The 27,109-nt window shown below is 43.0% G+C and overlaps 1 protein-coding gene across 3 annotated transcripts in view; it reads left to right on the top strand.

Moving 5' to 3' along the window:
• Positions 1-27,109, top strand: part of KLF7 (KLF transcription factor 7) — a 65,834-nt gene that overhangs the window by 20,426 nt on the left and 18,299 nt on the right. For all 3 annotated transcript variants that reach the window (XR_014956754.1, XM_085585235.1, XM_021538858.4), the window contains exon 2: positions 9,992-10,604. Coding sequence is in view for 2 of the 3 variants with exons in the window: in XM_085585235.1 (XP_085441361.1) it covers positions 9,992-10,604 (613 nt within the window). In the remaining variant the exon portion in view is untranslated. The remainder of the gene's footprint in view (positions 1-9,991; positions 10,605-27,109) is intronic.

Below are 27,109 nucleotides of genomic sequence, written 5' to 3'. Positions count from 1 at the left end.
TTGTACCATGCAGGTCCTGTGAAGTTATGTCCTTATGGCTTACCATTAACTGACAAAAGACAGGCTTGTGCATAGGAACATCTTGAATTAACCCCAGTGGTTTCTTGGATGCTGGGAAGTCATCCTATCTTCCAGGAATGCCAAAACATTGCATTCCTTCTAGACTATTTTCTGGCTGCTTAGCTATTAATAACTTTGTCCTGAAATAGCACTTTCATATTGCAGCGTATTAAAATCATAACAACTGGGTGGGTGTCCACAGTCAACAGACTGAAGAAAGTGAGCCAGTGTGCGAGCTGTGGTTGTGTCATTGGCTCACAGAGGTGTGCTGACTCCGAGCAGCTAGGGCTGACCTGCTGAGCTTTCTCAAGTCAGCAAATGGCAGGGGTCTTAATGGATCTCCTGGCTTCCTGTGCCATGTGCAGCCAGTTCTGTACGGCCTGCTGGGAGCTGACATGAGGCTGAGCTGTGATCCTTTCACGGGTAATGAGCAGTGCCTCGTCCAGTTCTGACAGCACACCTTGTGCTGCTAATGATAGCCACAAAAGGCTGTACCAGGTCCCCTCTCTTTTTTTGGATCTAATTCATTTTGGGAATACACATCTCAGATGCCTGTGAGCAGCTGCCTGGGTTGCTGCTGAGCATTTGAGCCAATACTGGCAGGCTCTTAACCAGAGTGTTCTCAAAGATTGCTGTTAAAGAGGACCATGCTGCTTTTAGAAGGGTGTGTAACAGCCTAAGTCCACTGCCTGTGAGATTTTTGAGGCTGATCAAAATCCTTGGTGGCTAAGGCTTTTGGAACAAGAGCCTTGGCAGAAGAGTGTAGAAATGAAAAGCAATGGAAAATCACCTTTGACTGTAATATAGTATCCTCTGGAAGGCACCAGGCTTTAAGGTGAGATGCACATTTACCTGCAATGGGACATTCAGACATGGAGGCTGTTGTTTTTGTGCACAGATGATGAAAAGTCTAGCCTAGAAGTGGCAGAAACCAGTTTGTGAATACCTCATCTAGGGGACCCAAATTTTAAAAAAAGAGAGACAGAGGCAAGAAACAAATCCAAGCATCAGATTGTCTGAGAATTGTTGTTTTTAAATTCTTCCTATTTTTCCATTTAGGTCACACTGTCCCTAATAAAGCAGACAAGATTTGTAATAGAAAATAGCCATCTCCAGCCATCAAAAACCATGTTGGATTCTTTTTAATGTAAGCCACAGAGTTAAGTGGTGCTAATCAAGAGCAGCATTTCATGGATTTTGAGTGTTGGCAAGGTCCCAAGCTGATGTAAACAGGAACCATGAAATCGGGGCTGCTCTATGCTGATTTACCCCAACTGAGAATCCGGTTGTGCTTCCCATCACTTTGTTTCTAGTCTGTTTTTTTTTTTTTTTTTTCTTGGTGCAACAGCAAAACTCAGGTCTGTTGTCTTCTCTTTTTGTTGCCCAGATTGGCATATTTATCACAGTAGCACATGCATCTTCTTGCTTTTGTAAGATAACAAATTGCCCAAATGATTAAAAGGAAATCAAAGAAAAAAGCAGCAAATGGCTTTTTGTAAATGCACTTGGACAGTTGCTGTGCTCCCAATAAAGTCTAAAGTTCAGGCAAACAGCTCACTGCTCCCTACATGGCTTGAGGCAGGCTTTGGTCCTATATGTTTATTATAGTTTAGAAATGGTATAAATGCTCTTTTATTCTTTTTTGTTCTGCCCTTATTCTCCAACGCATTCCCCTCCTGCTTCCTGTTTCCCAGACAGGTCCCCACCTCTTCCTCCCCACAGCCAAAAATAATACAAAAGGGAACATACAAAAGATTTTTTGAGCCCTGAGATGTGATAATGAATGGGCGTCATGTACAGGGTAGACACAAAAATCACGTAAAGTCAGTATGAGGAATTGCACGTTTTGCGTTAGGAATTTTGATCACGCAAAGTCCATGTGAGGAATTCCATGTTTTGGGTTTGGAATTCAGTGTTATGTATCCTCTTGTTTAATAGATTTTTTGGTCAGAGCAGACGAGATGAGTCACAACCTGGGACTCTTAGGAAACATTCCATATACTGAGTATATTGATCACATCTCTTCTCCAGGTTTGGTTTAATAAGCTAATTGTGACAGACTGTGCTTATGAACGTACTGCTGCCTGAGAGTGCATGAATGCAACTGCTGTATACATTTGTGTCAGCTGTTGAGTAAGAAATGTTAAGATACCTTTGGATGTTAATAAAATGTCTCTAAAGAATACGTTTTTTCATTCATGAACCTAACCAGAGTGATTACAAGGAATCCAATTCTGCTGTGTAACCCCTCTGCAATACTTTCTAAGGATGAATCTTAATAGAGGATGGAGACCTAAAATATTGCTCTGCTTTGTACATTCCACAGTCGTCAGCATTTGCTCTTGTGTATCCATTTCCTGTGAGAAGTTTACCGCACTCTGGGGCATGCTTTGAACCTGATCCTTTGATTTCAGTGGGAGCTAGGACTGACAATTCAAGGAACTAATTGTGCTTTTTTGCTGTTTATAATGCTAAACCAAAGCTGCTTCCAAACTGGATGACAACAGGTTAAACACAGGCTTGATGAAGTTTGGAGAAAAGTTTGCAGTGAGGGACACTAGCCAGCTCACTCAAAGCCATCCAAGGTTGTTATATAAATAAATGATCTCTTCAGAAACATTTTGAAACATGCTTACTTTTTATATAATTTTTCAAATGGTCATTGTATGGATACTTGCTGTCTTGACTGTATAGTAGCATGCAGGGTATGTGGTGGTGTGCAAGCACATGTGGCTTTTATAATATTTTGATACTAGGACAATGGATTGCTTGCACTTTTGAATTCTTGATTTGGCTATCCTTAATCCTTTGCTGACATTGATGCTATTTTTTGTTGTTGTGACTGGTCACAGATATTTTTTCTGTCTTTATTAAACAGTCAAAAAAATAACAAAAGCCCTCCAAAGCCCTGGTTCACTGTTTGCAGATTTCTTTCATCCTTTTTTTTTTTCCTATCTAGATGCCTATCAAATTCAGCCATGCTTAGCTGCAGTCCTTTGTTCAGTATCTCATAACCATTGCACTGCCATTCTCTAGGCTTAAGGCCCAAATACCACAGATTTTTAGTGAAAAACTTTGGCTTGTCTGTTCAAAAGAATATTAGTTAGATAAAGATGTATTTCATTATCACCAAGTTAGGGAACAAAACCTGATTTTGACTCCTTGGTTAGAGTTATGGGTTCAGACTTTTTTTCTATTTGAGACATTTGTTAGCACCCAGTTCTGCTGCTGAAAATTGGTAATTTATGGTAAAGTTGATTTTGATCTTTTGATCTTTAGAGTGATTAAAATATTTGATAACCCTGGTTACATCATGCCCCAGGGCAACAGGAAAATGAATCATGTTTATATGAAAGTAGTGATGCTGTCCTTTGTATCCACATTTTTACTTTAAAATTACCTTTGCTGAATGAAGCTGAGGCTTCTGATTTCACCATTTCTAACACTCTGAAGAAGTATAAAAGAGCAGATCCAGGGAGAAAGCCATCTGGGTCATGGTAGGAGAGTTTATTGAAAATGCTGTTGTGCATGAATAACAGTGAATAGGCTGGTTTGGCTAAATACACTTCCTTAACGGTTCATTCTTTGAGCTGAGACCAAGAGGGAAAATGGGCACAGGCCATTATTGTATTGAAGAATTTAGCAAACAGATACTTCAATCCTGTGTAGGGGAGTCAAGAATTAATAGATTTGTCCATTTCAGGCTGGTGGCTGGTGTGACCCAATCGGACAGTGTTAGGGAGGACTGGCCGGATGCCTCAGGCATGTGTTGAAGTTACAAGTCTTTGCATATCATATGATCTTTCTTTGCTGGCTGTCCTGTGCCTGCTTTTTGTACTTGGCAAAAGTCTGTTTGTTGAGCATCCAGTTAACTTGATTTCCTTAGTATATACAAGGGATTAGGAACATGCATACAAATAAGTACCGGAAGTTAGCTGTCAATAAGTATCTTATTGTTGTACCTGAAAAGTGGGTTTAGCTCTTTTTTTCTATGAACTACATAACACACAGGCAAGATGTGCTGACACATGACTAGTTTTGTCTTAAAACCTTTGCAATAGAAATTACTTGCTATCGCCTGAAACTTTTCTCATATACTTTAATTTTGGGGTGCTGTTTTCCATTTTGCCCAAGTATATTTTGCAAAACTACTTATTTTAATACTAAAACTCTGTTTATTTTATTCTGGCCTAAATGTTAAGCCTCTGATGTGCTGCAGCTTTTTCATGACTAGCAACTGCCCAGTAAAAGTTGCCAAGAGGAAAAGCTGGAGGTTTTGGCAGCTGGGTGGGAACAGATGACAATCTTGGAATAGATGGGCAAGAGTACTGGGCTTTGTTGTTGTTGTTGTTCAGGAAGTAATGAAGGCTTTTGGCAGTGGGAAGAAGATCCATCATTCAAATCCTGTTTTAGGGTTAAGGATAAAAAAATACCATGGCATTTCAGGGGAGCAGGTAAGTTTTGAATCTCTTACTCCTCTTAACTTCAGGGCTGCCCCACAACATCCAGTTCAGTTTCTGCCTGTGGTATCACAATGCAAGTGTCAGTGTTGCTCAGAGCTTTTGATGTTTTGCTGCACAATACAACTGGTACTGGGCACTGGACCTCGGGCCACTGTTTGCTCTGAGCGTGCATGAAAGGTGATGGCACTGACCTTACTGTTACTGTTTTGGGCTGTCTTCAGTTGAAGGCAGTTTCTCCTCCAATTCAGTCTTGAGGTTTTCACCGTTTTTTAGAGATGAGGCCCCTTTTTTACATGCCAGTGGAAAGCATTGGGGTCATGATGGAAGTTGAAATTTGACCTTCACTATTGCATGTGTAATTTTGCTTTGCTTGTGTAAATTACAAAGAGAATCCTTTCAAGTGTTGTAAACAGACCTGGTAGATCAGACCTGCTTGTCAGCCACATTAGACATTTTCATTTTCTGTCACAGCCTGATCTAAGTATCCAACTTCCTAATTAGGTTTTGGATAACTTCCAAGTTCAGTGCTTGATGTCCAATTATATCTGCAGTAAAATGGCACTTAGAAGTAACTAGTGCTTCCAGATTGGAACTTCTGATGATCTGCTAGAAAAACTCAGAATCAAGATATTATAAAATACTTAAACATCAATACAACAGAGGAAGCCAATGAACATATTGATACAGTGCCTTCCCTGATGTTCTATCCTCAAATTATTATAAGTGTTTGGGTTTTTTTTTTACCCTTGACAGAACTTTACAGTTGCCATATTGTCCTATCTTTACCTGTGCAAGGCATCCAGAAGTTTGAGTCACAACATGGGCAGGTACTTCTCAAGCAACCTGTTATTTTTCAAAAGTCTGTATGTATGGATGAAATTCCAATACATAACATGGCTGTCAACCAAGACTAGTTCTTTGCATTTCATTGGAGCAAGTTTAGATTTATACCCTGACAACTAGGATTACATTTTGGTTCATCAGGTGGAATTAGGTTTTCCAGAGTGGTCTGTACCCAAACCTAGATGCCAAATTTGTGTCCCTGCAGAGGCTCCTGGTCTTTGGCTGTGTCTTTCCCCTGTCATTCTCTAAAAGGGACATACACTGCTTTGAGGCTTGGCACATTGATGATGGCACCTAGAATCTTCCTCCTGGTTCCTCTCTGGGGAAGAGAGATGAAGTCAAACATCAGCATCATGAGTGGTGACTCCAGCTCCTTCATGTCTGGATTTTGAATGTTTGGGGTCAACTTTAACCTAGATAGCTGATAGACACCTTAAAATACAGACTGAACCAAATCAAGTATTTGCAAGTCTGGGAGGGATTGCAGAGTCTGAGGTTTTTCTTGTTGCAGTTAGTGGCAAAACTATCTTGATTTCTGCTGGCTGTAGAGTTAGGTGAGTACTAAGCTCTGCTGTCAGAGGCACACACTAGATTTCTCTTGTAGAGAGCATACTCAACATGTTTCATAAATAATCTTTACTTTCAGTAAATGAGCTTTAGAGATAAGAATCCAACTAGATTAGAGGTCATACCTTTCTCAATTGACAAACGTACTGAGCACTGAATTTTGCTGGACCAGTGTTAGTCTGAAAGGACTAACAAGAAGTATGTCCTTAGCAGGCGTATGACAGCTCTACAGTGGCTGCCTTGTACTGTGTGAAGGATCTGGTTCTGCACATGAAAGTGTCATGGTGTGCAGTTTACATGTATTCTGCCACTACATGTGCCCCAGAGGACTTGGATGATAGTGTAATATGGGGAGCAAAGAGATGTTTTGAATTACTGGGAGGGAACACACAGCAGTTCTTGTAGGTGATTGAATTGTTCCTCTGCTGGGGAAGTGAGACTTTTTGCAACAGTACCTGAAACTGAAAAATCAGATTAAGGCCTTGACAGGATTGTCCACATGCCAAACTGTTGTCCTTTTCCATCTGGCTTACTTCAAGTGTGTGGGGTCTCACAGTCACATCCTATTATTTGTCAGCCATGAATCATCATTTCTTTTAACTGGTTAAATTGAGGAGCAAGGTGCAAGGAGAATGACCCTCATGAATCAGGGCAGATGGGTTGAATTAGTGGGTCACACTTTTTTATCCCTAGCCAGTGGAACTGGCTTGACAGCCAACAGTAGTCTTATGGATCTTCTTTTGTTCCTGAAGGGAGACATCTTCTTCCCTTTACAAATTTTAAAGTCTTTATTGCTGTGTATCATACATGCACTGCATAAGAAAGTTTAATACCCACCATGTTGCCTGCAATGTAGCAACTAAAGGATCGTGGGACTTCATGTCACATGTGGCATACTCCATCTGTTACACAAAGCTCCCTCTCTTGCATGAGTGGTGAGGAGAAGCTGGGCATACAGCAGAACTTTGAGAAGAGCATGACAAGAGCAGTTTACTCCTGTGTGAGATATTCTTTTCCTACCAGGCTAGTAGTGGAAGTAGAGATCTATTTACCAACATCTGAATTCAGAAGTTTGGTTTTGTGTCTCTGTAGATAGTGGTCCTGCTCTTCCCACAAAAAAAAAAAAAAAAAAAAAAGAAAAAAAAAATCCAGAAGGAAACAAAAAACAAGAACAATAACAGAAAAACCCAGTAGGTTTTGATGTGCTCAATGGCAAATAGCTTTGTGGGAATGGAGACCAAAGAACTTTTCTGCCCCTCCTGGTGGTCTGCCAGCCTGGAGTGGGGACCTTGGTGGTCTCAGCCTGACTGGTTTCTCTAGGTCAGTGTTCAAGACAAGGTGGGCTAAGTTGGCCTAAAAATTGTCACGCTGGACAAGGAGTGAAGAAAACAGGATGATTTCTAAACCCTTCCTCACCACTCCCTGGGAGATTGGGACCACAAGAAGAGAAGGTCGCATAAGGTACTTGGAATAAGCTGGGAAGTGCATATGGGGAAAGGTTCTTTGTTTCTGCCACCAAAAAAAAGGTGCAGCAGCAGGTAGGGCCCTGGTGGGAGGTAAGGGAAGGAAGGGCTGTGGCCATAACCTCTCGCCAGGCTTTGTCTGCCATGCAGATTAGGTACAGGGCTTTTCTGGCTCAGCAGTTGCTAGGCTCTTCCCTGCTATTGACTTGGTGGAGAGGCTGAGGGGGGTGGGTGGGAGGGACTGCATTACATTGTTTCTTTGAGTTGTTTTTGTCCCCCTTTCTGTGGGGAGATGGGCTTGATCCACTGGTTTTGGATTTCAGAGGCAGAAGGCAAGACATGACCAGCTGGTGTCTTGAAATGGCACAGGTGCAGTGGCTGCGGGAGGGGGGAGCCAGGAATAATTACAGGTTTGTGAAGCATCAGGCTTTGCCTGAAAAGGGCTCATCGAGAAACCGCTCTTTATGGAAAATTAATGGTGAAGCTGGAAAAACTGTCAGGCCCACTATTGTTGTCATGGGGTAGTGATGCCTTAAAGGAGCAGCACCTCCTGCTTGCCTCTCCTCCATGGGCAGCCCAGAGCTGGCATGCAGCTTTCTGAACCCACAGCGATTGAAATTTCATGTCACTGTCATCAGATTTAATGGCCTTGAGTCCTTGTCTCTTCTCCCTACTGCTGCCCTCCCCCTTTCCACCCCTAATTTGTGATTATGTTTGCTCTTTCCTTTGGAAGCCTTTTATTTATTTGGCCTTTAAACCTGTTACTGCCCCATTGGATGAAGGCTAAGTGGACCAGAAAGCCCAAATGACATGATGTGAAGAACTCAAAAGCATGGCCTCTCCTGGTGGTGGGGGTTATTACTGGAAGACTATGTGGCATGTTGGAAAGCTTCTCCTGAAACCCATTAGGATTTATCTGGGGAGAGATCAAACTCCCAGCTAAAGCTGTTTCTCGTAGTCCCAGAAAGCAACCTTGTAAAGAAAATGGAAAGGTTGCTTAAGGCAAGTACAAATGATGTGTCCCATGCCCAGGCCTGTGTACAGACAGTCTCATACCTCTGAATATAATATACATGCTGAAGTATAGCATGTCTCACCTGCATATATTCTGTTCTGTTGGCTTTTTGTCCATCTCTACAGCTCAGATCTATAATCAGCTATTATTTAGAAAAGAAACAACAGTGTGGCAGATTTTATGGTGAACTTGAAAGTCATCCCATCACATTGTATCTGCAACCAACAGTGCTGCTTTGTGGGAGTTTTGAAAGTAATAATCTCAAATTACCTGGCAGTTCCTAGAGAGCCATCAGTGGGGCCTCCTTACATTCCTGTTGATGGGACCTTTGTACTAAGAAGGCAGAAGTCTCTGTCTCTTCTCTGGTCATATGAAGCTTTTATTTCTTGATCAGATGCTGGATTCTCCAGATTGAGATGTAGTTGGGTCACCAGCTCCCGTAGAATAAAATTTTTTTGACTAAAACCCTTTTCTTAATATTGGTAGAAGTGTTCTCTGAGGCATAGTTTTTAGAGGTTTCTAAAATGTATTAGTTAGAATGTCTCTTTCTCCAAGCCCTGTGAAATCACAGTGGTGGTATTAAACCAGCTATCTTTTCAAGCCGCAAGAAATGAAAAACAGTGCTAATAAACTCCATTAAAAGCTCCTGAAACTACAGCAAATGGTTCTCTGTAAACAATAAAAGTTTTTAATGTTAGCTCTGGAGGACACTGGGACAGTGCTTTGGTGGCTGAAGGCTTTATTGGGGCAAGCTCAGGACACTTCATAATAAGGCACATTCATGTAGGAGGCTCATCCCATCCTTGTGCTGATGATCACTGCTGTGGAGGTGCAGGAGCACATTTTTATGTGGCAGCCTCTTTGACTGCAACTTCATCTACTTTTTAATAAAGGAGTGAGTGTGTGTTTATGTGCAAGTTTGGCATCTTGTACACAGGACCAGATGTGCCAAAACTCCCTCTAAAACTGACAGTAGATAGGGATTTTTTTTGTCACCTTTCCTTCTCTCAGGCTCTTTAAACAAGCTGTGGTCTCACTGGAACCTTTTCTACCTCCTATCTTAAAATGCCACACTTCAGAATTGTGTTCTTTAAGGAAGATTAGGCCCCAGACAACTACACCGAGTTAAATTTGGAGAGAAAGTTAATGTTTGTGAAGGAAGAGGAAGCAGTTATTTGGAGAGGTGACTTGTTTGTATGGCCAAATGATGAGTCTGTTAGGATAGTTTCATACGGAAGTGACAGATTATACTTTAAGTTGGGAAGGCCCTGGTGCCCATGGAACAACATACAGACGTTAATGAAAATATAGAGGATACTTTGTGGCTGTTGTATCTTCACTTCTAGTATAATACCTGCTGCCATATGTGGGTATTCCCAGACTATTTCTGAGAAGCCTCAAACAAATGCCAAATCTTCATGTCTCCCAATATGTGACTATCTCACCAGAAGATGTTAGTTTTGATGAATGCTGTCTTGGAATGCCTCTGGACCATGTTCTCCTGCCCTCGGTGGCAGCTATGCTGTAATCTCTTTCTAACAGCGATTTCTCTCCCTCCCCTCTCCCTTTCCCTTCTGCAGACATGCCTGGAGTTGGAGCGATACCTTCAGACTGAACCACGCAAGATCTCTGAGACCTTTGGTGAGGATTTGGACTGCTTCCTTCATGCCTCCTCAGCCCCAGATGCAGAGGACAATATACGACGGCTGGACCCCATCCTTTTACCAGTGGAGACGAGTACATGTGACAAAAGCGCCAACATGGACATTATCCTCTCCCGTGACAAGCTGCTGTCTGAGACGTGCCTCAGCTCGCAGTCCACCAGCTCTCCCACAGAAGGCTACACAGCTGTCAACCAGGCCCAGCTCAATGCAGTAACCTCATTAACTCCCCCTTCCTCTCCGGAGCTCAGCCGCCACCTCGTAAAAACCCCACAGACTCTCTCAGCAGTGGATGGCACAGTGACGTTGAAACTGGTAGCCAAGAAAACTTCACTCAGCTCTGTGAAAGTGGGTGTAGCAACAGCGACTGCGGGGACAATAAAAAGTGGGCAAAGTGACAGTGAGCAAGGAGGTACAGGGACAGAAGCATCCCCAGAAAACAAGAAGAGGGTTCATCGCTGTCAATTTAATGGGTGCCGGAAAGTTTATACAAAGAGCTCCCACTTAAAGGCTCACCAGAGGACTCATACAGGTACTTATGTAGGATTCTTCTCTCATCTTGTCCTGCCACCTACCTGTAACCATCTCTTTTTATTCTCATTTAGAAAAGAGAAAAGTCTCTTCTGAAAATCCAAGCTTCTGTTTATGAAACAGGGCACTGGAAAATATGATAATCAGCAAATGTACCCATTATTCACTAGAACATAGGAGTTCACCATCTACCATTAATCTGTTGGGTTTTCATATGTTATATGGGGCATGATGCAGAGTAATTTTAGGATACCTAAGAGATGTAGATGTATCATTCATGTTAAAACTATGTGCATTTCACTTTGGGTTTTTGGCACTCATTTCCCCAAGACAACTTTAAAAATGTAAAGTTTAGTCAAGTGTTATTTTCTTCAAATAGAAAACAGCGTGGGTAGGGTTTTGGTGCCTTTTGTGTGGGAGAAAGAGAAATGTGTTTCAGATCTTAAATATGTGGTTTAGGAATAATCTGTGCATGAGGCAGCCTGTGTAGATGCAGAGGCACATACCCTTCAGATACTCATGATCTTGGACTTCTCCAGTGCTAAAATACAGTGAGAACAAATAAAAGAATGACATGGAGTTTGAATGAAATAATGTGGGTAGAGAGAGAATGGGATGTATGGATAGATGTAAGGCTGTTATTTTGGGTAACATTTACAAATGTTATATATATATCTCTGTGTGTAAGCTGGTTGAAGCATACCGAATTGGCTTAGGCTGGCTGTTCAGATTCCCTCCTTTCATTTCTTCATAGTCCCCAGCAGCTCTTCAGCTGGTATTCATTGGCATTAATAGCTATGCAGTTCACACACGTTGCTGCTTTGTTCTAAGCTTCACACGTGATGAGAGATGATAAATTCCCATTAGCACTGTCTTATCATGTGATTATTCTTGTTTCCAGAGGGATTGCTATAATCCATTTTCTCAATTTTACTGTAAAATGTGTGGTCTCTTACAATAACTGCACATTTAGTTCACAATCTTATCATGCAGGCAGATTCCTAGAAGCAAGGTTGTTCTTGCAAGGTAGAAAATAACACGTTGGACCAACACAGTAAATCAGATAAATATGTGGGTTGTTAAGAGAGCTGCATCCATCACATACTAGGCAGCACTGTAAAAGTTACATGGTCTGAAGTATAAATCATAGTAAGACATAAAAGGCATTGATCTTTTTATATGGGCTTTCTAGTGCTTTTACTGGGGATAGCTGCCTTGCCAGGAGTGACCTCACCTGTGATTCAGTGATTTGAAAGCCAGTGAAAGCAGTACAATAATTTTAAAATCAGCATCAACATGGTCAGAATGTTGGTTCCTTGTGGCGCCAGTGCTGCTGTGAGGGCTGCTCCCTGCTGGGGCTGGCCAGTGGGACATCCCAGCCAAGGTCTTCCAGCAGGCGATGGAGCTGCCACCAAAGTACAAATGAAGAGTGTGAGAGCTGTTGACCCAGTGATCTTGTCTGTTCAGATATGACCCCCATGTTTGTGCTGAAGCTGGAAGTGATGGGTCTTACACAGCTTTTCCTGAGGTTTGTCAGGGATATGACATAGTAGCGTGGAAAGGGTGAACTTGTGAAGTTTTCCTGGTGTTGTCATGCAGATAGGGATATGGACAAGGAATCATGAGGAGCACTTAAAAAAACTTCTAATCTGTCAGCACCTTTACCCTTTGGTCTCAAAATCTTGTAAGAGTTTGTATGCTTTTGAACCCAGCCCTAGGCCTGGTTGAATTTTCTGAGACCAAAACTTTTCCCCTCCAACATTACATTACCCTATGAAATCTTGCATTTTACAATTAATCCACAATGATAAATGTTTCTCACTGGCCCTGTGATCTTGCTGTTGAATAGCCTTGGATTATATGTGGCACCATGACTGCTGAGCCTGCCCATCCACAGCAGTGCTTGATGTGGTGAGAAAGGCACATCTGCCTTCGCTGGCAGGTGGGGAAGACCTTTATCAGATGATGAGACTGCAGCTGCCTGGGTACAGAGCCCATTCCCAGCACCTCACCTGGTGGGATCAGCTACTCCTCTGATCCTGCCAGTTAAACTGTCTTAAGCAGCCCTAAATTATGGGAGTGTTTCTGTTTCCATTCACCATGTCCTGAGCAGGTAGCTTAGGCTGTTAGGAAAGCAGGAAGGTAAAAAACAAGAGGGAATACAAGCTTGGAATGATGATCTCTCCTGTCCTAACAGCTGTAAAACCACTCTGCCCCTGCCCATGTCCTAGCTGTGCACAGCTTTGTAGAAAGCATGGTTACCCTTTGTGATGAGGACTGACTGCAGCCTTGTTGTTAAAACACATCTTTGATGCAGAACCTGGGAGCAGGAATCCTGTCTGTCATTTTGTCTGTGGAAAGCAGGTTGTCTAAATACTTGTGAACATTTACATCCTGGGAGCAACCTGAGTAAATTGAGGGAAGGAGTGCGATAGGCTTACCTAAACAGCTTATTTGAGTCTGGAGCACAAAGTCATTCAGACTCCTTCATAATGCTTGCAAGTTCTGTTCCCTAAAAACACACTGACTGTTGGATGTCTTAAATGAGAGCTGGTACAATCAAGACATCTATGTATTCACACTGACCTCTTCAGTGGGGTTCCCTACAGCAAACTCCTGCCTTTGGTAAAAACATGGGACAGAGAGGAGTAGCTATGGATATTTGGGACTGAATTATAAATGTCAGCTGTGTCCTTTCCCATGCAGCCTTCAGGGCATGGGACAAGGAGCCCTTTTCTCCATGGGTGCTTTGTTTTTTTCATGCCTGAACTGAGTGTGCTGCGGGTTGCAAATGCACCCAGCAGAGCCAATGGCTAGTAGCCACTTGGCTTAGTCAGTGGCTGAGCCAGAGGGTCTGAAATGGTTGCAAGATATTTTCCTTTGGCTGGTGGTTTGTTAGTGTGTCATGCGAGAGCAGTCTGCCAGTGTGGGCTCTGTGAAACTCATGTGAGTGCCCTGGCAGACAAAGAGCTCCCAGTGTGGGGTTCACAGGCAGAGAGGCAGATGTGGGCTGGTCACTCTGCTTGCACGTGCAAAGTCCACTTGCTGGATCAAAGGGATTCACTGCAGTGCATGAAAACAAGAAACCTTGGACTGGGAGCGGGTGGGGGGGAAGGCAGCGGAAGGAGGCTGCATTCCTTTCATTCATATGTAAGGCTGACCAGCCAGACGCTGGCTGCTGTTCCTCGCTGCTGCGTGATGAGCCAGGCTGGGCTGCAAGCAATGCAGGCTGATAGCAGCTTGCTAGATTGGGAACAATCCTCTCTTGGGGTTTTACTTTGCTGGAAAGCCCAGGGACCATCAGACTCCACATTTCACTTGGTGCATCTTCCACATTACTGTTCCACATCTCATCTGCAAGAGCACTATAAGGCCCATCAGTGGTCAAACTGGTTATGAAACCACCTTCTGGATGACCTTTGGAGAGGGAAAAACAATCATCTGTGTGGGAGAGAATTTAATCTGGAAGGGAAAAGGAAAAACACTGTCTGTATAGAAAGGGAAATGAAAATATTTGACTGAACTCAAAGCAAGCTGGGGCATTTAAAATTAAGGGTGTGTAAAGGAGCTAAGAGCAGTGGTGGGACTGATTGTCAGAATTCAGCAAAGAAGCCCTTCAGGGAAGAAATAGCAGCTGGGCCTGTAAACAGGAGGAAAAGGTGAGCTGGAGGTTTGGGAAAACCACGCTGCCAGTGTGAGGGTGCAGTAAAAATATCTAAAGAAGGAGCAACCAGGACTGGCATGGTAATTCAACCCTAGCACATTCTCTTATAGTTATTTGTGGAGCAGACATCAGTGCAAACAATGGCATTTTCTCTCTTTTGAGAGAGAAAAATTTTCATCCTCCCTTCACACATGCATGGAGATGAATTGTCAATGTAATGGAGAGTGGAGAGGAAAGGAATTCCAATGAGCCAAACTCCATGTATAATCATCAGTACTTCCTAAATTAGAAAACAGGATATTGCTGAGAGTGTCTGAATGCAAATAAGTCTAAGGGTGAGCTGGCCTGTGACCTATGGAAAGATTAGTCATGGGATGTGACTGTCTCCCACATCAGAGACTGCTGGAGATTTCTATCTCCTGACAAAACCATTCCTATCAGCCTTCCTTGCAGTAATTTGCAGGGAAAGGTATAAGATGGTGTGGATACTTTCTGGCCGGGGATGATGCATCACATAAAAACTGGCCAGGAAATCCTTAAGATTGGGACAGTGATAAAAAAATTACCCTTATGGGGTTCTGCTAGGATTTGTATTTTACAAGTATCAGAGGGTTTGCTTTTTTTTAATTTATCAATCCAAAACCAGGATTGGATACAACTGAACCTCAAGTCTGAGAAACAGCAGTTGGGCACCTCACATCTGTGTTTAGGTTTCTAAGGGCTAAACAAGCAGGAAATACCCATGTAAGTAGATGTTACTAGTCTACATGTGATCTTAAGATAGCACTTCTTCAAGTGGGGTTTGTTTCACATTGTCAGGACATCTTATTTTAAATTATATAGTTCTTTGATCCAAAATGCTGGGTTAGAATAACTACAACAAACAAAGTACTACATTTGCAAGACAAAGATGAGACACAAGAGATTAGAAAGAGCATTAACCAACAGAAGGTTTTTGAGGTAGCATATATAATAGAAAAGAACTCTCGCCAAGTGTTGGAGATGAAAGAGAAAATATCTGAAATCTGGAAATAGGTGGAGGGGACAAAGTTGAGTTGAGGCTGGATGATAGGTAAAGAAGATTAATACAAAGTAAAGGAATAACAGAGAAAATAAAGACTCTATGTCATTGACAGCACATGAATGGGAAGCTGCATTGCTGTATTGTTTTAGTGTAGTAGTATTTGTGAACAGAAAGCCAATGAAGAGAAGGAGAAAGCAAGTAGCCAAGCATGGCATCAATTCTGCAGGTTTCAAGACTGAATAATGACTTAGGGAAAAGCATTTGGGAGAACAGTATTGGTGGCATAGAAGAAATTAAAGCCAAAGCTCAAGATGTTTGTACAGAGACCCATGGCTTTGTGGTGAGTCCACAGCTCTGTGTGCAGGACTGAAACCTGCCAAGGGGACATGGAGGAGCCTGAAGCTCCAATGGCAGCAGCTGAAGCAACAGATGAATACGCTGCTGGAAGTGGGGGCCCGGCAATTGAAGGAGGAAGGGTATGTGAAAGACCTTCACTCAGAGCTGCATTTTTTGGGGGAGTACAGTTGCTTAGCCAACTTGGAAAGATAGGCTTTTGTTGTGATGTTGGATTTTAAAAAGTTTTTTGTGTAAAAACATAACAAGTATTTATCAAAGCTGATTAAAATAAGCCCAGCTTGATTCTGAACTCCTTACACTGTTCTGATCTTGCAGCCTTTTAGCCATTTGGCAAGTTTGGAGGGGAGTGTTGTGATTTCGTTGTGGAGAGTCATGGCCTCACTTCATTATGACAGCAAGAGCTTAGACTTGGGAAATTATCTTAGAGAGCCACCCGGGCAGCAGGAGGATGGCCCCTGCCAAAAGCAGCCCTTGCCATTTAAAACACCAATGGTGTCCATCCATAGCTTAGTTGTCAATACCTGAATTCTCAGTCCCGTGTTTCTGCTCCATCATTTGCCAAATGAATAGCATGGGACAATCTTATTGTTTGGGTTTGAAAAGGCAAATAGGTGTTATTTGTTTGTTTGTTTGCCATGTGAGAAGATTTCTGGCTCAAGGTAGACCTAGAAACTGATTCAGCACCTACAGGAGGGCAAGTGCAGGTGCCTCCAAGTGTTACAGCACTCTGCCTTGGTAAGGTACAGAGAAGCCTTCTTGAATTTGTAATTTGGTGTTTTCTTTATACCTATCCACCTGCTCCTGAGTCCTAGTGAAGCACCCAGCCAGTGGCCAAATGATAAGAGATGACCACCATAAAAAGACACTCAAAGAGAAACCCACCAATTTGTCTTCTGGCAATTTCCCTTTGTGTTGCTGCTGTCCCACACTGGATAGAACGGGCAAATTAACAATGAGAAGCCATGATTTTGTGATGTCCATTTGTCCAAAAGCACTGTCATTTCTAAAGTATTTGAGGTAATGCCAGGGATGAATTTGAGATGTGTCCTCAGGAATGCTGTTTTAGGTTGAGGTGGGCATGACTGGGAGACCTGAAGTGCTCTGGGCAGGAAAACCCAAGTGTGCTACCTCTCATCTTAAAAGCAGGTGCTGGGTTAGATGCTTTTCCTAAGCGCAGTGTGGGTGTTTGAGTCTGGGTCATATCTGGGCAGACAGTAGCCAGCAGCCTGGATGGACCTCTCCTAATCCAGTCTTTCATACTTCATGTGGACACAGTCCCACATACCTACATACCAGCAGCAGCAACTTGAAAGCGGAGCAGATGAACTACAAGGTTTCATGGAAGCTGACCTAAATACAGCAGAGGTGTCCATGCTTTTGCAAAGGGTGGTGGGGTCCCAGATAAACCATGGGCACAATGGCATAAGCGGTGCCCACCTTATAGCAAAAACCAGCTGCAGATAGGGAGACCAGTCTGATAGGGATAGGGAATATGAGATACCCATTCAGTCCCATGCTCTCTGGCCCAGGTGTCTGGGAGGCCATTTTTGAAATAAGTTCCATTGTCTGACTCAGGTTTTGTGTCAGCACAGGACTTACTTTTCAATGCCCAGGATGGTGTTCTGGGCAGTGGTGTGAGGCACAGGGTACATCTTCAGCCATCCAATGGCTGTGTCCACCATTGTCAGCACGTAGTGCCTGTCTTGGTGGCTTTGTGGGAGTGTGATGTAATTGATCTGCCAGGCCTCCCCATACTTATATTTCAACCACTGCCCCCTTATCACAAGGGCTTTATGCTTGGCCTTCTTGATTGCAGCAGATGTTTCATAGTTATGGATGACCTGGAAGATACTGTCGGTGGTTAAGTCCACCCCTTGATCATGAGCCCATCATATTGCATCTCTTTCCTGATGACCTGAGCCATCATGGACTCATCAAGACAAAACTAATTCACCTTTATATTGCCAGTACAGATCCATCTGAGACAATTCCATCTTGGCAGCCTGATCCACCTGTTCGTTGTTGCAATGTTATTCAGTAGCCTGACTCTTGGGGATGTGGGCATCTACATGGTGTACTTTTACAGCCAGCTTCTCTACCTGTGGCAAGGTCTTGCCACAATTCAGCAACCTATATGGGTTTACCTCTGTGCTGCCAACTGGTCTAGCCAGTCCCACAGAACATTTGACAGGAGCAAGGCATGAATATTCCTTGGCTACAAGTCATAGTTGATATTATTAATTCATTAATTATTATTCAGTCTTCCTTTTGTTAAATTATTTGTTCCTTTTGCACAGTTATCTTCTTCTTTTGAGTTCTCGAATCAGTGCACCGTGAGTCTTATGGTCATAATCTCCCTCTGCCAAAATTACCCTTTCCCTAGTTTGATGAGTTGGCATTGTTTTTTCCTTGTAACCTGGTCTTATCTTGATTGTTTTTTCAATTGTCTTTGGTTCCTTGGTTTAGAAGAGCTCTTTCATGTGGAGGTGGTAGAAAAACCTCACGGCCCTCCATGGCATGAATAATTTGGACTACCTCAAGGTGCCCTTTTCCCAGCAGTCTGTCCGTACTGAAGATGAGGACATCCATCACCTTCCCTGTCCCTGAGGTTTCTTCACATTTCTCCAGATGCAGAAGGCAGTACAAGCCATGCTGAGCAGCCCCACAGGTTGCCAGGCTGTACAGAGCAGCCAGCTCATGTCAAGGGGCAAGGTGGTTCCAAAGCTGGCACAAAGGATAGGGCAGGCTGGGGGCTGCACTCTCTGGGATAATGGGTGATTGTTTCAGTCATTCAGATGTCCAGCTTCTCCCTGACCTGGTCCTGGCAATTGGAAAGGCAGGTGGTGCTGGTCCTTTCAGCAATCATGCTCTTGGCAACAGCAGGTGGTTTCTTTGGCCCCTCGGGGATGATGCCCATCCTGAACCTCACCCAGTCTTTGGGATTGCAAGGGTCTAGGCTGTTGCTCCGTTCTCCAGCCAAATACGTAGTGGCAGTGAATGACAGAGACAGCCTGTGGAGCACCATGGTCAGGAAGACCACCAGGATGAGGCTCATTCTGGTCGTTTGCAAGGGTGACATCTTGGCATGTAAGCTGCCTCGGCGTGCCATGTTGGTCAGAGTTCAGGCTCTGATGTTCCGGGCTGCCCAGTCTCTATGTGCTTGCACGTGTTGGCAATGTGACATCATGGGCTGCTGTCACACAGGGCTCTGTGATGTCACCACATGTTTTCTGCCTGGCTGACAGGTAATGTAGCCAAAATGGAGCTGGGAAGCAGCTGGGTAGATGGATTGTGAAGCCTGTCCCACTGCTATGCCTGCTGGCAGGCACTGAGTCCCACAGTAGAGTGGCACTGTGTCCCACGGGATTTGCACTGTGAGCTGTGCCCAGACTCCATCCAAGCTGCATTCAGTGCTGTGCCCCAGCTGAGCAGCCATAATATGTTTCCACACAAAATCCTCTTGAGGGCAAAGTGTCAACCGATGTTAAGAGGAAAGCCAATATTTCATGCATTTTGACAAAAAATCTTAATCCCTCTTGAGCAGGGCCTTAGACAAACTGATCTGTAAGAGGAATAATAGATCATTCTCAACATACCATTACCTTTCACATATGTTTAATCACCTTTTACCACCACAATGTCATTTGAATACAATATACCATATAAAATTTCAAAGGGGCTTACTCCCTTCATAACACGTGTGGTGCTTTAGAGTCTCACTAAAGCAATAGGTAACACATCTACACTCACCTTTTTGGATTTGCCACCCAGCACCTCTTTCTGCACAGAACTGTAAATAAGTACCTTGACTCTGTATGTGGATCAACTTCTTGCATAGTGGGTGAAGCCACCTGTTTCAGGACAATGACTACAGAACCAAAATCTTTCTACTGGTCTGCTTTAGACATGATAAGAAGGCTTGATAAGAATCAAAATCTTTAAAACACTGCAGGCCAGTTTGGAATCCCAGAAGTCCCCATTTGCAAATAAGCACACAAATGTTGTGTTAGGTAGATTTGTTCCTGAAGACGTCTGTCTTTCAAAACTCAGAACTGAAAATTGTGGCTGCAAAAACTGAATGCTGAAAAAACATTTGCAAGCATGCAGACATGAGTTTCAAGATAAAAGCTGATGCCCAGCTGAGTTCTGAAAGAAAGGTGTACTCAACTGTATGGCCATGCACATTCAGAGGCTTAGTGGGGATTTATTTCTTCCTCCTGTATATCTGGACCTTCACCACACACAGAGAGGTCTTAATAGCTTAGTTAATATAAACTTCCATTTGTACATCTTGTTGGTCACCTGTAAAGTTTGCAAAGCCTTTCCTTCTTCAGAATGAAATTTTCCACATTTGGGTTTTTTCCAGTATGGTTGTTGTTTGTTATTTTAGAAATCGGAGCATGTGTGTTGGAGAGAGGCAGGGAGAAAATAACTGTGCACAGTGTAACAAGTTTAACTAAAAACTTGGCTCGTGTAGTTGAAAAATAGAAGACTTCAGGCTGTGAATATCTGGGTAAAAATTAACTTGAATTGATTAAGCTATGATCTGTTGTAAATTGACTTCCATATGAGTGATATTTTATCATTAATTCTTTGTGAGACCCGTAGAATCCCAAAGGTGATCTTTTCTTAGGCTTTGTTTGGCTTTGAATGTGTGTTAGTAAACATGTTTCATACAGAAAACCTCTTCATTTTTTTATTTTTCTCCCTGAAGACACAGTGTCACCCAGCAACGGGATGTCGTAATACATTTGTGTTCTCCTTTGGTTACTTACACTCACCTGGCAGCATGAATGATCTGGGTGCTTTCCAGCTGGTTGCATGGAACCCCCTTAGAGCTATGGACAGGTAATCCTTTGTGCCTTTTCTGAATCCAGATGGGGAATCTTCCTAGCTGGTAAAATTAATTATCTTTACTCACTGCCCTGTGCTTTTGAGATTAGTCTGCTTAGTTCACCAAGGGCTGCCCAGCAGCATTGCCAAGGCCTCTCTACTGAGCCCTGCTCAGTGTGGAGCAACTGGGTGCCACCTGCCAGCTGTGCCCAAGGACAGAGAAAGCACCAGGAAGGGTGGGATCTCCTTCAAACCGTGCCTGCCAGCATGTAGGTAGCTGTGCCTTGGCACCAGGGCAGCCTTTAGTGAGAGAACTTGCCAGTATATTCTTTAAACCCAAGCACGTTATTTCCCTTTTGCATTTATCCCCAAATCATATTCAATGTCTGAATGAGATCCTGGATCTTTTTCCATTTTTGTTGTTGACAAAAGTGGGAAATCAGAAGGAACGTATGTTCTTTTCCCCTCGTGTTTTAATCCTGTGCTGTCTCTTCCACTTTGCATCATTTTTTTGGTCATCTTTTCTCTGATTTTTTAGTGACTAAAGGGAGAAGATGGTAAATACTGAAAAACATCAGCACTGCAATAGTTTGAATAAGCAAACCTCACATTCATTAGCAAAAATATGGAGCAAAACCATTAAAAATGTTAGCATCTGGAAAAGGGGAGTCTGTGCCTCTTAGATTTTTTTTTTTTTTCATTTCTCAACATTGTCCATGATACATGCATCTCATATTTTTCCTGGCCTATTTGCCTTTATCTATAATCTGGAAATTCTCTTGACCTAAACCATAGGTTTCCAAGGAATAAATCTTTGATACACTGCTCTGGATTATGCAAATATGCACCATGTCCCTTAAAGGCTATCTCATTGTCCACCCTCTAAGATACCTTACAAAAAACAAAGGGAAGAGAACATGTTTCAGAGTGCTGGAAAAATCTGATCCAGTGAACTGCTGATTTTTTTCCTTTTTCATCTGTTCCTTCTGCCACTGCTACTTTGCTTTGCATCTTTGAGCTTGCAGAGCTCCACAGAATCTGAAACTAGAAGCCCTTATTAGAGGACATTTTTAAAAATTTCTTGCTGCTCCTCTGGGGACCGAAGTAATGGCAGCTTGAAGCAGCAGAGAATGTGTAATTAGGGCAAACAGCGATGCTTGGCGTGATGGAGAGAAACAGGAGGAGAGGAGGGGAAGCGCAACAGCCCGGCGTGCACAGGCTGTTACTAGGAGACCCCGCAGGAAATGCATGAGATGTGGGGTGCTAATGGGCCAGCCCCGCCGCCTGGGTACCAGCCCGACCTGCTGCACAGCCGCTTCTGCCCGCCCGTTGCCAAGCAACTCCATTCCTTTTCCTTTTCCTTTTCCTTTTCCTTTTCCTTTTCCTTTTCCTTTTCCTTTTCCTTTTCCTTTTCCTTTTCCTTTTCCTTTTCCTTTTCCTTTTCCTTTTCCTTTTTTTCCTTTTCTTTTTATTTTTTTAAATTTTCCTCCCCCCTCCACACTCACTTATTCTGGAGGCTTAATTGGGTAGTTTTGCTGTGGTGTTGCTGCCGGGTGCTCGTGTGTCCCTGCTGCTCTGCTGCTGTCCCCAGGGCCCGGCCCAGGGGAGGATGTGCTGGCAATTAATGGGGCAGAAGCTGGGCTTGTGTGCTCAGGCTGGCACCAGCATCTGTCCCCCAGCCCTGCTCCCCACCATCGAGGAGCTTCCTTCAAAGAGGAGCTGTGGAGAGATGTTTGAACGGGGAGCACATTGCAAAGGCTTTATCACTCTCAATGGGAGTCCTGCACAGACCCAAAGAGATAAAGCCAGGCGTTCCTCCCCTCCTTCAGGGCTCAGTATGGAGGGCAATGTGCGCTTGTTAAATGCAGCCTCTTGAGTAGAAAATGGAACATTTCCATTTCTTTGAATGTTGCTACATGCTTTGCTTTTCTCTGCTTTTCAGCTAGGCAAGTGGGCTTTGTGGATGTGTGTTAGGTGCTTGTGTGGCGTAAGATATAATGCTGCAAAAATTGGTTTCTTTTTGTGTCTTGAATGGCTACATGCTGAAACTGCTGCTGGCTTGGTAGACAAGCCTTGGCAAGGCCCTTAGGAACTAATCCGGAGCTTTGAAGTTTGTAGAAAGACTGATTGGACATTGGGTCTCCTTCTTAACCTCCTTCCCCCCATCTCTAATATAAATATGATCAGAGTCACCTCTCTATAAGGGCACTTCTGACCTTTTTGGATGAAAGGAGCTGTACATCATTCATGGAAATGTACTGCTTTTACACTTGATCATCCCTGCCCTTCTAAAAATAGGTACAACCTTCTCACATTGTGTATTTCACAATCCTGTCACATTCCTCTTCTGCCCCATACTGTCTTCTGCCAGCTTTTCTCTTGTGCTTTGTCACCCTTTCAAAGGCTTTTCCATTTTTCCAGCAGGTGGCAAAACTGAATAAAATGCCAATTTTAATTTTTTTTTCTCTTTTTTTGTGTAGAAAACATCGGCGGACCAGTTAAGCACTCACCATTGCCCCCTCCTTTGCATTCCTTTTAAATAATAAAAATATTAATTAGGCTTTCTATTCTCCAACAAAAATCAATTAGGAGTATATTGAGGAATGAAAGGCTCAGAAAAGTATCTGAAATTGATTTTTGTAATTAGTTTTACTGGTTGATGGGTTGCATGCACATACGCTTAGATATTAGCATTGATCTCCAGAGGATGTGTGTATTAAATAGCCTGCTCTTCTTTTTTGCTAAGGAAATGAACTTCTGAATGTTAAAAAGAGGCTGATGTTGTTGTGCTCGGGACTGCAGCTGCTCACCAGCTTTTTTGTAACCTCACCAGCAGAACAGCTGCCTGAGCCACGTGATGGTAACGTGCTGAATCTGGTGTGAAAGTGGGGAGCGGGTCTGGGGCAGCTCCTCTTCTGGGTCTCGTATTTGACAAAGTGTGTACATGTAATGAGGGAAGACAGGCACTGGTGTTAAGGAGACCTGTCTTGTTAGATTTCATTTTTCAGTGGTCCTTAAACCCAAATGTACTTCTGAGATACGTTTCTATTACAGCTCATATAGCATTTTACATAGGGACAGAGGAGTGACCAGTAACATTTTCTGTTGTGCCATGTGCTGTGTGCTGATGTTCAGCTAATTAGAAGAATTATGGCTTGGCTTCATTGGTATGCCATGTATGTAGCTTGTAAAGCTCTCAGGGACCCTTGGAGATGAAGAGTGCTACATAAATATAAAATATTGGTAATGTGAAGTTCCACATAAGGCGTCTCATTGTGCTGAGGCAGACTTTCATCCTAAACTGCAGAGCAGCTAGGAATGCCTGCCTGGCATTTCTCTGCGTGGTGCTGTGGGGGCTGCTTCTCCCCCAAAACCACACCAGCTCCTGGCACTTCTGAGGGTCTTGTGTCTGCAGCAGCAGCATCCCCATAGACACTGGCCTCTGAAGGATGCCTGGCTTCATCCTGCAGTGACACTGCTGCTCCTGCAACAGCATGGTCCCACTCACCAGCCCAGGAACAATAGGTCCCAAAAGGATTTCTCAATAAGGGGAACAAGAAAAATAATTAAAATACTCTTAGGTTAGCAAGGAAAGTTATTAAAACACTCTTAAAAAGCAGTACTTGATTCTTCACACATATCAGATCCTCAGAACTTCCTTACAGGAGAAATACATGCAAAAAATCTTGCATTTAATTCATTTTTTCATTGTAATTTTACAGTTTGTCTAGTTCTCTGGAAACATCAATATTGAAACAAGTGTAGCTGAAACTGTCTTTCAATACATACTTTTAGAAATTTAGACTTTTAGAACTAGTTTCATTTTAAATGGTTTTAAAATTACAGATTATTAAAAGGAAAGAAATATTTGTGTTTCTTTCAGACAACTTTTTCTAGAATATTGAAACTATATAATAAAAATTCTCAATGGATTATAACACATGCTGGTTTTTTTCTGTTGTTTTCTTAAACACACTTTCACATGCTAGCTTTGTGTAGCTGTGTAATATTAAGGAACTCTAAAAACATAGTTTGCTTTGAATAGCCTTCAAAATATGCATATAAGCATAATTTGGGGGTTTCCCCTCAGTTTCTTTAAACATTTTTGGCTGAATCAAAAGGAGTGTCAAGGGACTAAAGCACTCTTATGACACTACCACATTTTAGCACAGAGAATATCAGCAAAGCTTTTGACTGTGATTCTCCTCTGAAGCTCATTGCAAGACTGGGAGCTTAAACTACTTGATTGTTTTACTAAGTGCCCTGCAGGAGAGTGCCAGGAGGGGTAAGGAAATAGATATGGATGGATGGATGGATGGATGGATGGATAATCATAATATCTTTGCTTTCAATTCCATAAAGATACAGAGTGAAACTTGAGCCTAATGACTTGGATGGAGCCGGGGTTTCACCCCATCACACTGGAACTCTGTGATCTTATTGTGCACATCCCTAAATCTGGAGGGTTTTGTTCTTAAAGTGCCCGCTGTTGAAATTCGGGGAATAGAGAGCAAATTTCTTCCTCTGTATTTCAAAATAAATGTTCCTAGCCTGCAGGGCTGCAAAGAGAGGCTTAAAACCATAGCCCTAGGTTATCTACAAAGCAAAAGGCAAATGATGTCTGAATATTATTGTTTTCTTCTTACAAATCTCATTATTTCTGTAGAAGAGTGCACTCACGACATTTTAACCCTTGGGATTAGCAATAAACAATGTAGCTATAAGAAGTATAATGTGCCCATTGTGTGCTGGAGATTTGTGGTCATGTCCTCAGCTGATCTTGAGTAGGTAGCTCTGTTTCCTGTAACTTAATGTTTCTACTAATCACTCTGCTGAAACAGCCTTTCTGAGATGTCTTAGCAAACACTGCCTGACTTCTTGGACAAGAGGAATATGTCTGGGACCTAGAGGATGCCTGTGGGATGTAGGTGGCAAGGACAGTGGGTCTCTGTATCTTGAGAATAGACAACATCCCCATTGCTGTGTTTTGTGAGGAAATATTTGTTGTGAAGGTTTGTACAGGGTTTACAATTTAAATATGTATTGGAGCAAAAACCTGATGTTCTCTGGTTTGTGCCTGGAGAGCAAAGATACAGGTGTGTGCAGCTGAGCTGCTTATCTGGCCCACTGCACCATCAAAGTAGAGAAATGCACCTCCAATTCCAGTCTGCCTGGGTATGATGTGTCACAGTCCAGCCTTGCCTTTGCCTCCCTATTAACTTGAAAAAGAATGCCATAGGTGGCAGTGTCAGATTATGGCTTTCAATATCTAAAGCTGCATGAGACAAAACTCACCAAGAATTCCTGAGGCTGGAAAATGGAGGGAGAAGTTCCAAAGACCAGTGTGGTGGTCTTTACAGAACCAACTCAGCTATATCCATCATGTTTTGCTGGAAACCTAGTGTGTGTTTGCCACAGGAGTGCAAATGAGATTGTGTGCTTGGCTTTTCATAATTTCAAATGATAAATTTTTGGCTTGCAAGAGAAATCTGTACCAATCATGTTTATTTTTGCAACTAGATGCCTAATATTTAGTCTTGCATTCATCTTAGTCACAAAAAGAATAGTGACCCGATTTTAGGGCTGCCAAAGTCTGATGGATTTTTTTGTTACAACTTAAAATTTTAGCTTCAGTATTGCATGTTTCCCATAAATTTTCAAAGGTCTCTGTCCTCCAGTTACCAGATTGGACCAGGCTGGATGAAATAGAGGATGGAGGGCCAGACTGTACTGAAATGTGCTTTGGGTGTACTTTAGAAGAAGAGCTCGGTTGGGTGAGGTGCCATAAACACAAGTGGAACAGAGAGCCTACTCCCCCAAGCATCCAAGTCTCAGGGTATAAAATTTGCTCTAGGAACATGAAAAGGTTAAAATGAGGTATGGACCAAAGGACACACCACAGTGAAGAGAGGCTGCTTCACAGATGTGTGCAGTCATGATGGACTGAAACCCTAAAGTATATCTGAAGGGCTAATAGCATTTCTGTGGCACTGTTTTGGTAATACAGCCCTTCCAGACCAGTAGGTTTCAGGACAAGGCTCTGTGCACAAGCAGGCATGTGCAGGCTGCTTCTCCAGGATCCTCACAAGGCAACTCAGATGTGTCTGATGTGTTTCCTGGTGATCAAGTGACCTCTTTTGAGATGAACTTTGGTTCAGCCTGGCCAGAGTGTAGCCATGGGGATTTTTTCCTGTCCCAGGAGCTGCTGTGTGAGTGCACAGCTGGCACACTTCACCTACGGCCTGGCTCCAGCCACAGGACGAGGCTGTGGCCAGCCAGAAATAACACCCTTCCAATGCACACAGTGTGGGTGTTGGGTCCTGTGCACCCACTGTCTCACTGCAGCTCTCCTGCACTGTGCTGCACTGCCCATGGAAACCACAAGTCAATAAGCTTGGAATCACTGGGTAGTGTATCTTAGTCCCAAAGGAAAAAGTAGAAACAGCTGAAAAGCCAGTATTTCTATGTTGCTTACAGATTTTCCCTAAGCAAATGACACATTTTTTTAAACACAGCTCATCTAGGGAAATTGCATAATTCACTCCTTGAATATATCTGCACTGCTTCCCAGGTACATTTATGGGTGTGTGGAATCTGAGCCAGCCCCATGGTGTGGAGTAAGTTCTGA

This window comes from Lonchura striata, chromosome 7 (genome assembly GCF_050655825.1).
Source record: "Lonchura striata isolate lonStrDom1 chromosome 7, ASM5065582v1, whole genome shotgun sequence".
Taxonomy (NCBI): domain Eukaryota; kingdom Metazoa; phylum Chordata; class Aves; order Passeriformes; family Estrildidae; genus Lonchura; species Lonchura striata.
Note: the sequence above shows the minus strand (reverse complement) of the source record. Positions and strands in the feature narration are given on the sequence as shown.